This window comes from Zymoseptoria tritici, chromosome 8, assembly GCF_000219625.1.
Source record: "Zymoseptoria tritici IPO323 chromosome 8, whole genome shotgun sequence".
NCBI classification, from domain to species: domain Eukaryota; kingdom Fungi; phylum Ascomycota; class Dothideomycetes; order Mycosphaerellales; family Mycosphaerellaceae; genus Zymoseptoria; species Zymoseptoria tritici.
The window spans coordinates 515,133-530,412 of record NC_018211.1 but is presented as its reverse complement, the minus strand read 5'-3'; the positions used below and the strand labels follow the sequence as shown (position 1 = coordinate 530,412).

Below are 15,280 nucleotides of genomic sequence, written 5' to 3'. Positions count from 1 at the left end.
TTTCTCAATCGAGTTGGCTGAGACTGCAGGAAAGGCTTCGTTTGAAGGCGCAGTAATGATACCGCAGTCGGTCGAAGACGTAGAACTGATATTGTAGTTGGCTGAAGATGTAGGAATGGATACACACCTACTGACGCTTACCAGGATTGCGACATACACAACCGGGGGGGCTACCCTCCCGGATGCACCTGCAGAGACCTGGGACCAGATATCACATGGCCTGCCACTCGCAGTCCATTCAGGTTTCCGGATGCATGACCCAATGCGTGACTGATTGGTTTTCTCAGAGGTAAGAAGGTGAAGTGCACCTCGGAAGACGGGAGAGCTTCATGACTAAGCACTTTGCGCCTCAGGCACCAAGGGAGAATAACCTCACTTTGGACATCTGAGCCTTCACTTCGACCACTCAAGACCTCTGGTAGGGTGTTCGCTCGGCCCAGATTGGGAGCTCGTGCGCGGCACACTGTGCTGTCCACCCGACTCGTACTACTCTTCATCCGAAGATTGACCTGATATTGCAAGCGAACGATGTCCCTGGGTTGTTAGCACGGGAAGCTGACGCAATAGTTCTATCCCAGCACGTAAAAGGCCCTGGATAGCATGAGGTGGAGTAGTCCAGACGCTCTCGTGCTGTGCATCTTGGTGACTCAGACTATGAGCTTCGTTCTACTGGTGGCAATCCATTTCCTTCATGCATTTGCACTGACTTGTGCTTTGCCACGCTTCACTGGAGACCTGTGATTGTTCTGTCGGACTCGATTCTCTTGACCTGCTCGTTGAAAAACACGATCTTCCCTTACATACAGGATCAATACACCGATACAGCGATCAAGGCGCAACAGGCAAGCCCTTTCGAAATGACACCCACCGACCAGCCGAAAGATGCTTTTGTCTTTGAGACACCGGTCTTGCAACAAGCTCAAGCCCCTCCCGAGAAGTCCGAACTCCACGAGGATGACCTCAGGGATGCCACCAGCGAAGAACTTCAGACTCTGAGGCATGTGGCTGATCGGCTACCACGCAAAGTCTGGATTGCTTTGGCGGCAGGCGGTGCAGAACGCTTTACTTTCTACGTCGTCTCCACACCATGGCGTGAGTTCTTCGAGAACGGGTCAAATGAATCGTCTTGACACATCTCAGAGAATTACATGCAAAATGCACCGGGCGACAGTGCCACTCCCGGGGCGCTTGGGCTGGGACAGTCACGGGCAACAACGATCTTCAATGCCTATTACATGTTTTCATTTTTGACTCCGATTTTCTTTGCAGTCCTATCGGATGCACGGCTGGGGAGGTTCAGAGTGCTCTGCATCAGTCTGAGGTACCCAGAGACTGGCGTTTTGGAGACTTGAGGGTGGGTCCACATGCTGACTTCAACTAGTTTGTACTTGTGCGGCACATTAGTGCAGTTTGTGACTTCCCTGCCTTCCCTCTTTGATCACGATGCTGGAGTTGCGGGACTCGCGATCTGTCTGCTGTTCATCGGTATGGGCGTCGGAGGAACGAAAGCGACATTCACGCCTTTCATTGGTATGGCATGGTCAGTTTAGTCAAGCGGAGATGCGCTGACCATGATACGCTTGTGACCAGGAGACCAATACCCGGTCAAACCACCACAAGTCAAGACGCTACCATCCAAGGAGCGAGTGATCATTGACAGAACTTTGACCTTGCAGTACATATACAACGTCTATTATTGGTGATTCATATCTGTCATCTTTTTTAGAATGGCAGCTGACGGTAATTAATAGGATCACAAACGTTGCAGCAGTCTCCCTCATTGCGGCAACCTACCTCGAGAAAGTGTACGGTTTCTGGTCAGCGAACCTTCTTGCATTTTGCTCATCCTGGGTGGGTCTTGTTTGCCTTCTTACATCCAGCAAAGAATTCGGTATGTTACCCGAAGAACGTTCGAATACTTGTCTGACTCGCGCAGAGAAGCTGCCAGCTCAAGGTGGCGTCTTGCTCAAGGCTGGCAAGCTCCTGGGATGCGCTATCCGAGGTGGGTTCAGCCTCCGTGCTGTACAACCCGAGCATCAGCTGCAGATGCATGGACGAATCGTCCCATGGACTAACGAGTTCGTCCTGGAAATTCGAAGTGGACTACGTGCATGCGAAATTATGTATGAAGCCCAGTCTTTTGCTCTATGAAGCACAAACAATCGTCAGGCTGATGAAGAGTGAACAGGCTTTGGTTCATCCTATTCCAAACCGGCATGAATCAAATGAACAGCAATCTGGTCTCGCAGGCGGGACAGATGAAGCTTGGAGGTTTTCCGAACGACGGCATCCAGGTCTTGAACCCAATCGCCTGCGTACTCCTTGGACCGTTGATCCAGAAATTCCTGTACCCTGGACTGGCCAGATTGCGCATACCATTCGGACCTGTGATGCGCATAGCCGCAGCTTTCACGATGATGGCGGCGACTTTTGCCTATGCTGCTGGTGTGCAAAAGATGATCTACGACTCGGGCCCTTGCTACGATGCACCTGTCAAGTGTCCCGCGGCCTCAAGACCTGGTCAGCAGCCTTTGCCGAACGACATCACCGTGTGGATGCAAACTCCACTGTATGCGTTGCTCGCTTTGGCGGAGATCTTCGGCTTCGTCACGCTCAGCGAGTACACATACAGTATGGCACCTAGAGATATGCGCACCGTGATGCAGTCACTGCGACTACTGAGCGCTGGCGTTGGGAGTGCCATCGGTATAGCTCTTGGTCCAGTTTCTCACGATCCGAATATGATCTGGCTATATGCTAGCCTGGCTGTTTGCCTGGGAGTCATGTCTCCGATACTCTGGGCGGTCGTAGGCCATCGCGACAAAGAGGACAAAGACGTCGATACACTTCTCTTGGAACAACGTCAACAAGAAGGTCGCACACAATGAATCGTTCAGAGCAAGCGGTGATGAGCGCAAAGCTAGGAGTTTGTCGTATGGGTAATGTAAATCGGCGTATCTTCTTCTTTCCCCCACACTTCTCTTGTTGTGCACTCATAACGTCTCCTTCGCAATTGAGCGCACGGTGCTTCACATCAAGCGACTGGCCAGACGCCAAAGATCCGGACGAGCAGTACAGTGCAACGATTCAAGCGAGTCTTGCTAGATACAGTTACGAGAAAGAACTAGCCAAAAGCTTATCATCATCACCGCAATAGGTTTCGAATCGCCACCAAGTCCATCTTCTGCTTCCCAGATGCGTCGAAATTGTCACCCTGCATCCACGCCTCGAGAGCCTCCTTCACCTTGGTCCATTCACAATCGATGATAGAGTACCACGCCGTGTTCCGGTTGCTGCCTTTCACTATCATGTGCTGACGAAAGATTCCTTCAAACGTGTGTCCAAGTCTCGAAGCTGCTCGCATTGATGGCTTGTTGAGCGTATTGCATTTCCACTCCAGTCGTCTGAATCCGGACGTAAATGCTCGATCTGCCAACAGAAACCACGCCTCGGTAGCTCCAGTCGTCCTCTGAAAGACAGGTGCGTACATGATGTTTCCAATCTCAACCACAGCGTTGGCTTGATCGACTCGCATGAATGAGGCATAGCCGAGTATCTGGCCTGACGTTCGGGACACCACAGCCCAGAAGGAGGCATCCGCAGAACTCGCGCATCTCTTGATGTGGATACGGAACTCTTCAACCGTTTCGTATGGTCCGTCGGCCATGTACGTCCAGAGATGAGCGTTGTCTGTTCCGCCCACGTGTTGAAAGAGTCCATCAGCGTGGCGTTCTTCTAGAGGTGTGAGACATACATGGGCGCCAGTGATCGTCTCGTAATCTTGGCGGGGCCAGAGGGAAGCACATTCTGTGCGCATATTCGTACAGCCGTACGATGGTACTTCTTTTGTTTTGTGGGAGTGTTCTGGTCAAGACACGCTTTCTGGCAATCACAAGCGGTGAGAGGGAGCCAGGATATGGTTTCACTTGTGGTTAGTCAGCTACATGAGCCTTAGTAAACTCCTATTCATGCTTGTGCACAAGGTATACATACTTGAGGACCTTGTAGAAATATCCGCTCAGTGTATCCGAGCCTCACCAAGAAGAGATTTGTGGTGATCGTGATCATGGACAGGCACAAACAGGGACGACTTGATGATCTTGAATTGACGATGCCTTGCTTCCTTGTATATATCCCTATTACATTTGGACCTGCCGACCACCATCTCCTACTCACACAACATCTTAATAGATTGAAAATGATTGGCTGGTGACCATTCAGTGGCATGCTCTGCGGGAGTGGCATGCTCTGCGGGAGTGGCATGCTCTGCAAGCTCAGTGACTTTCGTGTCCGGCTTCGACTTTGAACAGCGTGCTGAGCTGAATCCTGATGAATTCGAAGCCTTTAGCGAATTCATGCCGCTGGTCATCGGCAAGCATAAGTAAACACGATAGAAGCTCGGTCTCTTCTAAGTCTACGACTCGGTATAGCTTCGAGCGGGAGTGTGCATCCAGTATCGAAGAGGCAGCAATGGCAGAGTGCAGACTGATAAATGCTGATGCCATCCCAAGTAACATGCCTCTACACTGAACGGGTGCCGCGGCGACCGAGAACATGGTCTCGGCCAAGTCTGCACAAGGTTGTCCAGAGATCTGATCCGAAAGTGAAGCTGCGGGCTGGAGACCATGAAAGTGCAAGATTTGATGGCCCAAGTTGAAAATGAGCCCTTCGTCTGGACCTGTGGGCGTTGCAGTGTATCGCTGGTCCGTATGATGGTCATTGAGGCCGATGCCATCTTGGGCTCGCAGCACGCGAAGGACCAGAGCACCCAATGGATCGCCGCATCTCGACGGCAAAGCGATAAACTTTTCAAGGAGGCAGAAATGCGAGAACCAGATCGCTCCCAGGAACTGGCAATGCTCCAATCCACTGACGTCTATGTCGTAGATCCACTCCGTTGCGGAGGGATCAGCTGGCGTTGCCAGTATGCGTCCTCGGTGGGTTTCAAGAGTATGCAAGGCATGGTCAATTCGCATGTATGGCGCCACATGATGAGTGGCAACGTCGACGTCCGGAATGGGCACCGAGCGTACAGTACCAGGCCGTGATGATCTCAATGGTAGTATGGCGACCCAACGGCGCACCTCATGACATTCGGCTTCGGTGAACGCCCCGAACATGCGACCACCCCATGATAGTTCCTTGACAAACCGGCTTCGTTCGCTCTCTCCAGGAACAATCCACGCTCGAGATTCACCCAAAGACTGTACCAAACGAGCCCACCAGGCTGAGCTACCAATATGATTCAAATCGAGCCAGTCTGTGATGCGCTGACCTTTAATGCTACCTTTACACATGAGGTGGGCACTTGATCCTGCTTTGGCTTTCGATTCAAATATGGCTGCAACGGATTGCTGAAGGTGCTCAAATGCCTTGACATCCAGGGGAGGCTTCTCGTGCCATCTTCCGTCGGAAAGAGCATAGCCCGCTTGGATCTTTCTCCAAGCCTGTTGCTCAGCATCGTAACCATGTTGCTCTCTAATGCCTGCCAGATAAGAGCAAACCGCATCCAAGGCAACTGCAGTGTGACCCGATGCCGCGTTGTCGATGCACACGTGCAGCATGAAGTATGTCGGATCTAATTTGAGCTCTCGAAGCTCAATCATAGCTTTCAGCATCTCAAAAGAAATACGCTCAAAGTTCAGGTTGAATCCGAGTATCTCAGGCAGGAAGCTCTCTTGAAACAGCGATACAATCGACTGCAGGACAGCAGATCTCCATATCTTCTCGTTGGTCGCTCCGTGGCGTCGATCCAGGAAGTCCGGGGAAGGAGCGTCCGGTACATCTGGAGCAAAAGATCGCAGCAGTTGAGCAAAGAGGCGAGTGTGATGCTTCTCGATATCCCCGTCGCCGAGTTCCTCCGACAGAATTTGCCACAACTGGCGGACGACTCCGGCGTGTGCCCAAGGCATTTGTACTCGGCTGATATGACCCAGCCATGCACCGTCCACGAATCGCAAAGGAGCCTGCGCTCGCAGCCATGCAGTCGCTTCCTCTCGTCCAGGGAGTAGCTCTCTTGATCCTCCATTGGCTCTGCGAGTCGAGTACTTCTCAAACTCCTTCATGACCATGGCGTCTCCATTGTCGAGCCAGATCCGGAGAGCATTTGGAGTGTATGACCCAATGATGTGTATGCCATCGGTCACAGAAGTCGTCTGGTTGAAATGATCCGCTTCTTTCAATGATCCAGTTAAGACATCCTTCGCAACGGAGAGGGTTCCAGCGTTTGTCTCCAAGTTGTGCAGGCAGTGATATAGCTTCCGAACTTGCTCTGGGTCGAAGAGCACGGCTGTCGACGAGCTGGGTGCCTCTCGGCGAGGTCTTCCATCAGGACTGTCCATTTTGTTTTGTGCCGGACGATCGTTCTTCTTCTGGCATGCTGGACTCTTTCTGAGACGCCGCCCGTACCAGGACAATGAGATCACCGTGAGCAGTAGTCCAATCGAGAGGTAAAACATTGTGCGTTCCGAGACAAATAAAATGTGAGCGACAGATGTCGACGCAAAGGCTGGGGGGGTTGGAAGTGATGAGAAGAATTGAAAGTGATGAGGGCGGGAGGGTCAGAAGTATTCATACGCAGTGGCCCTGCAATATTATGAGACTAGCGGGCGCAGAAGCCTTTGGATCTCACTGCATGTGTCACGTCAACTCACCTCGGGCCTAGTCGTAAGCATCTTATTTCACGAAGGTTCGAGTACGGGCTCCAAAGGGGCCCCGGCAATAGCGTGAGTCGGATCTTCAAGGAGCTCTTGATTGATTCCCCTGACGGCTCTATACTCACTCCCCTTTGTCCTTGGTAGGCGTCGACGACTCCGGATTCGAGCTCTTCTTGAGGACTGTCCGACTGCTGTGTCAATACTTCCAACTCCTAGCTAGCATGCAATCATAGCTGCTACACTTCTGTTGACTGCGTGCGTTCAGAGTGTCTCTCTTCCCCTCATCCTCATTTGTTCTTCTCCTCTACCTCCATCTTTGTTGCGCTCACCCTGGCTTCTTCCTTCTCATCCTCGTTATCATTCTCCTCCAAGCCCTTCTTCATTGCCCTCGCCCTGGTTTCCGCCTCTTCCTCCTTTGGAATTCTTTCCAATTGGCACGACTCGCAACGGCAGCTTGTGTGCCATATCTCTGCCCGATATCTCCAGTCTACAGGCGTGCGATACTCGCCATCGATCGCATCAATCTCCTCGAAGATTTTTCCTACTGTCTTTCCCTGACCCTCAAACTTTGCAAAGGCATGACCAAACACTCTCCATTTCGGCACGCAGGAATCGGACAGATTGCATCTCCCTTCAAATCCGTGTCGTATTGTAGTTGCATTCGGGTGGCCACTGTAGAGAACGACGGTCATCTTGGCGGACGGCTGGGTAATGTACATGTTCCGGAGGGAAGTGCTCGCGAGGTCGAAGATCGGACAGGATAAAACCTCGTTGTTGGCAACGCGCCGTAGAGACCAAGCCGACACAAGATTGGGACCTTTGTGTCTTCTCCGCCAACGGGGCCCCGAACGCCGCACTGGGAGTGATTTTGCCACTTCGATCCATGTGTGCCCAGTCTTGGCCAGAGCCCAGAGCTGTCCATTATGTTTGAACACGGCTTTCAAATTGTCCACGTCGAACATGACTCTCCGAGCCATAAGAACGATGGGAAATTCGCTGAAGTCATCGGCAACCGTTGCCAGCATAGAATTCCAGGGCGTACCGCTTGCAGAATCTGAAGGCAGTAAGAAGACGTGACGTTGGAGTTTCGAGGAGCCTTTCATCGTATTTCGGAATGCCTTGCAGGTCCGCTGGCTGAGTAGAAGGTAACGGTCTTGAGGTAGCTCCAAGAGAATCTGCTCGAGCAATTCGACGATTTGGAAAACCTCATAGACGGCGTTGAAGTCCGACGGTCGAGTTGAGAATGGCTGTGCTTGGGCTGCAGTTGTAGCTGGGATCGATGAGTGGTCCATCTTGCGGTCGGTTTGTTGTGTTTGCAATCGAAGAAGTTCGGGTGACGGATGCTGGGTGAGTTGAAGAGGAAGGGCTGGAAAGTCTGCTTGATCTTATCATGTGCTGAAGTGAGGCCTAGCTTCCATAGGGGCTAGTAGGCAGCAATCAAACAGGAAGCTCAACGAACAAAGCAGGAGCATTCTTCACTTAACTAGCCTGCCGAGCCACAACGAGCGTTGTCTGAGATCTTTGTATTGCATCCATCGGTCCCAGGTGCTGGCTACCTGTACCGTCGAGAAGAGTCTGGTCTCTCTATCGTCTGTCGATACATGCTAAGTCGCTGTGTCGTACTTCAAATCACCCACTCCTTAGTCCATCCAGAATCTTCGTCAATTCCTTCAACCTCACCGGCTTCGTGAGGAATAGATCCACTCCGGAATCGAATGCTTCATGCTGTGCACTCGCCGATCCGAGACCTGTAAGTGCAATGATCGTAGCTGGAGGTATGCCCCTTCGTTGTTCGAAACCCCGAATCTGGCGAGTCGCTTCGAAGCCGTTGAGCACGGGCATGTTGATGTCCATGAGAATGATGATGGGTCCGGTTGTGGGAGCGGGAGAGACTGCGGCGGCGGTCTGATTCAAGAGGGTAGGTGGTGATGGAATGCTGTTGTTGGTGATGTCGCTGCGGTTCAGCTTGTAGCGTTCAGAAGCAGTAGCTCGGTAGGCTTCGACAGCTTGCAGGCCATCCTTGGCCACGCTTTTGTAGTGGCGGTTTTTGTTGGCGTAGGCGACCAGGAGTTGAAGATTAATCGGCTGTGTGTGGTCAGGGTATCTGGATATGAAGTCATGAATTTTGGGCAAAGAACATACGTTGTCATCCACCAGAAGTAGCGATATTGGTTCTTTCCCATCGCTTTGCGGTGAAACGTCTGGCTTTGGTGGCCGAGTGAGCTGTTTGGATCGGTCATCGATGGTTGTGGGCTTCCGATCTTTCAGTGTTGACGGGCTACTCAACAACTTCTGGTCTGGTAGTTGTGCTCTGTCGGTTGAAGAGGAACGTGGCGGTCGGTCGAGCTTAGGCCGCGATGAGTCTTCCTTGGATTGAGATCGCAATGGGCCAGACATATCGTCCTTGAGAGGAGTATCGACGTCAAGATGTCGTTGCCGAAGCGCGAGAGGTCGATGCATGATGATGCTCGGGTCTGGGTCAGGTAGCATGGTTGAATTGTCCTTGACGGCGCCTGCAATCGTTGTGGTTTTTGCCCCAGCACGCTGGTCCTCAAGACACAGCGAGACGGCCCTGATTATTCGTTCGGGTCCAGCAGGTTGGGAGATGTACTCAACGTGTTCGCTCGCCAGATTTCTCAGTCCCACTGCTCGTAGTCTGCGAGCTGAGATTGCGCTTTCGCAAAGCACAACGATGGGGCGATTACTGGAAGCTGCCGGGTCCGCCTCGCTGTCTCCACCTTGCTTTTGTCCGATTCTGTCGACTTCTTGGTGGAGATCGGCTTCAAGCACAATATAAACATCAGCAGCTGGGCGTCCCGACCAGTCGCTTTTGGTGGATCGGGCGCCAGCTTCGTCGAGCGTTTTGCAGATACTTGATGTCAGCAGGCTGCCACTTATCTCGGTATGAGATGGATTTTGCGAGTCGTTGGCCCTGCTTGCAATGACTCCAACGGTAACGCCAGCGATGGAAGGGTGAGCCGCAGGATGGACGCCGTTCTGTAGTGTCTCTCGGCCCTGTCGACTGTGCTCCAGCGGTAGAGTCACAGAGACCGTGGTCCCAACGCCTTGTTGGCTTTGCACATCCTGTAGATTACATTAGCCAAATGGTCATGTGCCAGATGTCATCAACATACAATCTTCCCATCGAGAGCTTTGACTATAACACGAACGCACGTCAGCAATTATCTCGCGCAATTTCCCATCCATGGTTGCTTACCCATCGTTGCTACGAGACTCAAGCCGAGCCCGGTGCCCTCCACGAAACTATCCTCTTGCTGGAAAGCCCTGAAGAGGTGGTCTTGCAGGAAGTTTCGAGACATTCCCTTGCCGGTATCGCTGACGCTGAGCGTGACGTTGAATTTCTTCTTCTTGTCCGGGATAGGACTGGCCCTCAGAGAGATCTTGATATGGCCCTCGATTGTGTACTTGAGCGCATTGCTCACCAGGTTTATGCAGATTCTCTTCCACGGCCCGACTGCAACGAAACAGCTCCACTGCGAGGAGGACGCAGAATCGATGTCCAAAAAGACGGCAACCTTGCGTTTCAAGACAAAGTCTGGATCGCGGCTACAACAGAAGGAGTAGACGGCTGTCTCTACCACTTCTTCCGTAATGTGGTCGAGAGCAACGTCTGCGTCGAGGGTCATCATGCCGCCCGTTTGCGAGCGTCTGCCGGCTGCAGATGAGATGCGAGAGCCTCGTGAGTCCGTCACAGCGACGCCCGATCTGGCTTGATGGTTGATCTTGCTGAAATCTAGGAGGTGTTCGATGATCTATCGAGAGTAAGTAAAGGCATGGCTCGGATCGGATCGAGCGATACTCACATCGAGCAGCGTGCGTCCGCACACGTCCACTTGCGTTATCAGATCCGCGCTTACAGAATCCAGAGGCTGTTCCTGTAGGCACTCGACACTTCCCAAAATTCCGTGCAACGGCGAGCGAAGTTCGTGGCTGATCGAACTGATGAAGTCACTTTTCGCCCGGTCCGAAGTCTGGGCTTCCATTCTACCAAGCTCGGCCAAGATCACATCGCAGAAAGCACTCATGTACTTGACTTCAAACTCGACCGAGAAGAGCCTCAACGGTGAACAGGTCCAGAACATGCACGCCGCGTACCAACGCTGCCTTGTATGGTCCCACATTCCAACCAACCCAAAGTTGCGTACGCCTGGAAATAGGCGGAGGATCTCCTTTGTGTCGTTCCGGCGAAGACTTCGCCTCTTTCGCTTGGAGCATGTCGGACTGTGGACCTTGTCGCCGTGAGTTGGTAGACAACCACACGATTTGCTGTCGGCGTTGTGTTCGGACGAGTCGTCAGACGACGCATCACCATCGTCGTTAAAACTCCAGGTTTTTCCACGTGGATACCGTCGCAGGAGAGAGCGAAGACAGTCTTCTGGGATCTGTGCATGCTGATTGGTGACCGAACTTGACTGGTCTGTGGGCCTAGCGGCTGGAGAGTACGAAGAGGCGAGGACACGGCAGTGTTTGATTGTGGTTTCGTCACTTGGAGCTTTCTTCGTGGTCACGGTATCTTCGCCTTCTGTGCCGGTCTCGGTGACCTCGTTAGCGGAGCTGTTATGAGTGTCCGAACTCATCTCAGGATTACGCAGCGATGCAAGGTTGTCGACCCGCCCACCGGATGTACTGGTAGCCGCATCAAAGAACATGACCCCGTCCACGTCCATGGCTTCTCGAAGAATGGTCGCAGCTCGTTCAAAGGTTTTCTCCGTACTCGATAGTGCAGGATCCTGGACGTCATCTGAGCGCATTTCGGATGTACTCGTTGTAGACGCAGCAGTCCTCGTGGACGAGCCCCTGCTACCTCTGGACTTTGGCGATCGCCGCCGTGTCGAAGAAACGTTCGGTTCGGGCGATTCTTGTTCTCGCTGTACTGCTTCCTTTGCCACAGTCTGATTGTTCGACTTTCGAGATCCAGAAGCTTCATCGATGAAGGCGCCTAGTCCCGCAACCATTTGAGTACCTATACGGAGCTCCGCTTGGGCTCGAACCATGTCAAGATGGGTCATGACAGTAGCGGACATGTCCATGAGAAATCGCATACTCGTGGCATCCAGGGTATCGCGTTTCTTGTCGTCGAGCACACAGTAAGCACCGATGTTTATGCCCTTGGGAGTGGTGATTGGAACTCCTGCGTAGAATCTCGCTCGTGGACCTCCAGTGACGAATGGTCTGTCGCAAAATCGGAAGTCCTCGCTCAAGTCGTTTACGATATGTACCATCGTATCGTAGTCGCTTTCCGAATCGGAATCCTTCGGACCGGGATTGGGTGTATTCATGACGGTGTCTTCGCAGACAGAATATCCACGGGGTATCCTGGTATGGCCCAGCCACAAATCATCGGCGATCTCATGAACAGAGTCATCTTGGAGGCTCAACGTACGGGTTGCTTCAGCAAGAACATAGGCATACTGCTCGTCAAAGAAGAACAGCATCGCTCGTTTTGTTCCCAGTCTCAATGCGCCTAGTTGGCAGAAGGCTGTCAGGGCTCGATCTGGCGAGGAAAATGGCCGATGGGCTTCAACTGCAGCCTCGCTGGCCAAATTGCATAGCGGCGGTCCATTCGCCGTTAATTCGCGTATTGGTTGATAGTATCGGTAGAACTCGCGAGCACGACGACTCTCCAGATTCTGTCGCCCACCAGATGTGTTCATCTCCGCATCGGAAGCCATGTTGTCTCGCAAGTCCGCATGGATCCTCAGAGGCACCGGTTCTTTAGCATCAGCGTGAGGCTCTCCGGATACGAATATTCGGAATCAAGTGCGATCTCTGCATGCGGTCCGGTACACTGGTTCGCCTCGATGGACCAGTACGCCGTTTGGGGATTGTGACGATCACTACTCCTGAGTCACGCTTCCAGGCGCTGTTCCTGACTCTGGGGGTGAGATCGATCGTGTGGATAGATGGTAGGAAGGGACACTTCTCAAGCTTGGCTAAAGTTGCCGCATATGCATCAAAGCTGCCATAGTGTGGTAATTGTAAACGTCGTCATGCTCCAGTCTAAGAAGTGTGATCCAGGACTCAACTTCGAATCCTTGAGATCGCCACGTGGATTTCCTTTCGGGTGAGGATAAGGTACGGCCCGTGTCACTAGCGTACGATGCGCATCGGCCGCATCTGGAGCCACAAAGATCTTGTTCTTCCTTCCAATTACCAAAGTCAACTTTCCTTCCGCTGGCAATCGAGTGTGGTTCTTCAGAGATCGTCGCCATCACAACGGCAGTATCTGCGAGAGACCGGAGCATGGATAGCCGAGCTACGAGAGCCTCCTGCGTACGATCCAAGCTGGGCCCGACTTATGCTTCATAGCTCATGACTTGGCTTGCACGATAGGAACACGACACGATACGGCCCTCAGGGCCTGTGCTTGGGGTTTGCAGGTCGTTCGATCTAGATTGAACCATCGGTCCCTGCTAGGTCATCTACGCTACCAACATGCCTGCCCTGCTAGTGAGCCCGCTCTGTCAAGGGCCCTGCTGAGTCACTCCTCAAAAACTACTTCAGAGTTGCGGCCATTCGACTGTATTCCGTAGGCTCATGATCAGACCTTCGACCATTAGTCTCGTCCACCACCTACGAGACCTACTCTGTTCAACGCAGCTGCACAGGAACCCGCCGCCCACCCCCATAACCTCGCAATGAACACCCACGGCAGACTGACATTGGTATCAGTCGTGAGACCCTGACCTAGTCTTCGCATGTTGTAGTAGAAAAACTGGATCGGCAGTCCGCCTCCCACGACCTTGGCCGGAATCATCTTTGCGAACCAAAGTCCTCGGAGCTGGAATGGAATACCCAGCGCATGATCGTCGCCAACCTCCGGGTTCAACAGAGTCTTCTTCGGAAGTTCGGGTTCGAGCACTGCGGGACGACCGAGACCGATGAGATCGCATACACCGGAGTCTAGAGCGTCGGCCATACCATTCCGACTTCTGAAGCCTCCGGAAAGCTGAATTGGAACTGGTGACTCAAGACCTTGAACTTTCTCGGCGAAGTCCGTAAAGAATCCCTCTCGGATGCGAGTACTTTCTTTCATCTTCGGCGCTTCGCTCATCGTCTTCTTGCCAAATGAAGACCGCAATTTGCAGCTCGTGTGCTCGGCGTTGCCACCAGAAATCTCGACAAAGTCGACCATGCCGCAGGTCACGAGCCAGCGGACTTGCTCAAGAGCTTCATCTTGTTGCAGGCCGCTGGCGCCCATGTAGTCGCCGCTGTTGAGCTTGACACTTAGGCAGTAGGGTGGTGGGCAGCGGGCTCGCACTTCGCGGACGAGGCGTTTGAGGAGGGTCATTCGTTTCTCAGGTGTGCCGCCGTGATCGTCCGTTCGGCGATTTGTGTGCGGTGAGAGGAACTGGGAGAGGAGGAAGCCACTATTCAAGCTTGTTCAGCGACCATTTGTCGATAGCGAAAGCTTCTGACAGCAATCGTTTCAAGGTCATTCACTTACTGTGCTCCGTGCAACTGACACCCAGCAAACCCAGCATCCCTCGCCACGACCGCACCTCTCACGAAATTCTCCACCGCATCATCAATCTCCTCGACCGACATCGCTTTCGGCGTACCCAACACTTTCCCCACCGCAAACTTGTCTAACCACGAATCTCCCAGCTTGACAGGAACGGCACTCGGACAAAGCGCCGGCATATCACTCGGCCGATTGCCCGCACCAGCAGGACTCATCCTTCCCGGATGAGCGAGCTGCACAATACAAGGCGTCCCATTCTTCTGTGCAATCTTCGCCCACGCTTTCCACTTCTCCATGACCTCAGGCTCAGCGCTACCTGGATGAACGCACACATCTCCGGCGATGGACAGGAAGCGGAGGTCGACTTGTACTTGGCCGGTGATTAGTAGTCCGTATTTAGCTTCTGACCAGGTTTTGTAGAGGTTTTGGAACTTGTCGATGGGTGGGTCGAAGTTGGGTGGCGAAGCGAGAGTTTCTTGCATGGGACATTTTACTAGGCGGTTGGGGAGGTTGAGGCCGCAGGGGAGGGTTAGAGGCTGGGAGATTAGGTCGATGGCGGACTTTTGGGAGGACATTGTTGAGATGGGTTTGCTGTATGAATTGGTTCGACTGTTTGCTCTTCCTCGAGGCGGTGTGCTATCCCAAAGGAGTGTTTGGCAGCCGAGCGTATGTCTAAGGCGGATGGAGGCAAAGAGAAACTTGTGGAGCTAGGAGGTAACGGAAGAGGTGAAGTCGTCGACAGCCTCTGGAGAGCTTTATCAGCCATATTCAACAGAATACCCGTCTTGCCGATATCAGTGGTCTCGACCATGTTTTCGGAGCTGCGGAGATACGTGGAGAAGGCGTTGGGGCGAAACTTTAAATGCACATGTTAGCCGAGTCACCCGGTGTCACCAGAAAGAACATTTCGTCCACAAGTCGCCCAGTGCTTGAATTCTTGATGAGACATCGACTTCTGGATGCAAGAAGAAGGCGTAGAGAGAGCAGGTAGAGAAGTTGCACGCCCGTGGGATGGCAAAGCAGTCCACATATCAGCTTCCATTCATGATTGCGGGACACACATTCAGGGCGTACACTTCTCAAGCCAGAAATGCATTTGCTATCAGCCTCCAAACCTTTGATCTTGGGAGCTTGACTT

The 15,280-nt window shown here is 52.8% G+C and overlaps 5 protein-coding genes across 5 annotated transcripts; 1 reads left to right on the top strand and 4 right to left on the bottom strand.

Moving 5' to 3' along the window:
• Positions 1 to 857: 857 nt before the first annotated feature.
• Positions 858 to 2,888, top strand: MYCGRDRAFT_46430 (uncharacterized protein; the record flags this gene model as incomplete). The annotated part of the gene is made up of 7 exons (XM_003850434.1): positions 858 to 1,092; positions 1,141 to 1,321; positions 1,382 to 1,530; positions 1,591 to 1,699; positions 1,752 to 1,891; positions 1,937 to 2,123; positions 2,189 to 2,888. 7 exons carry the CDS (start codon positions 858 to 860, stop codon positions 2,886 to 2,888), a joined length of 1,701 nt encoding a protein of 566 aa, XP_003850482.1.
• Positions 2,889 to 3,145: 257 nt separating this feature from the next.
• MYCGRDRAFT_87062 (uncharacterized protein) lies at positions 3,146 to 3,817 on the bottom strand (the record flags this gene model as incomplete). Its single annotated transcript, XM_003849889.1, has 1 exon — positions 3,146 to 3,817. The coding sequence occupies one exon, from the start codon at positions 3,815 to 3,817 to the stop codon at positions 3,146 to 3,148; it is 672 nt and encodes a 223-aa protein (XP_003849937.1).
• A 457-nt stretch (positions 3,818 to 4,274) lies between these two features.
• On the bottom strand, positions 4,275 to 6,341 carry MYCGRDRAFT_46605 (uncharacterized protein; the record flags this gene model as incomplete). Its single annotated transcript, XM_003849888.1, has 1 exon — positions 4,275 to 6,341. The coding sequence occupies one exon, from the start codon at positions 6,339 to 6,341 to the stop codon at positions 4,275 to 4,277; it is 2,067 nt and encodes a 688-aa protein (XP_003849936.1).
• Positions 6,342 to 8,285: 1,944 nt separating this feature from the next.
• MYCGRDRAFT_45920 (histidine kinase) lies at positions 8,286 to 12,349 on the bottom strand (the record flags this gene model as incomplete). Its single annotated transcript, XM_003849887.1, has 7 exons — positions 8,286 to 8,561; positions 8,661 to 8,741; positions 8,799 to 8,909; positions 9,078 to 9,740; positions 9,791 to 9,813; positions 9,874 to 10,429; positions 10,481 to 12,349. The coding sequence occupies 7 exons, from the start codon at positions 12,347 to 12,349 to the stop codon at positions 8,286 to 8,288; spliced, it is 3,579 nt and encodes a 1,192-aa protein (XP_003849935.1).
• Positions 12,350 to 13,224: 875 nt separating this feature from the next.
• Positions 13,225 to 14,903, bottom strand: MYCGRDRAFT_74498 (uncharacterized protein; the record flags this gene model as incomplete). The annotated part of the gene is made up of 2 exons (XM_003849886.1): positions 13,225 to 14,047; positions 14,125 to 14,903. The coding sequence occupies 2 exons, from the start codon at positions 14,715 to 14,717 to the stop codon at positions 13,234 to 13,236; spliced, it is 1,407 nt and encodes a 468-aa protein (XP_003849934.1).
• Positions 14,904 to 15,280: the final 377 nt, after the last annotated feature.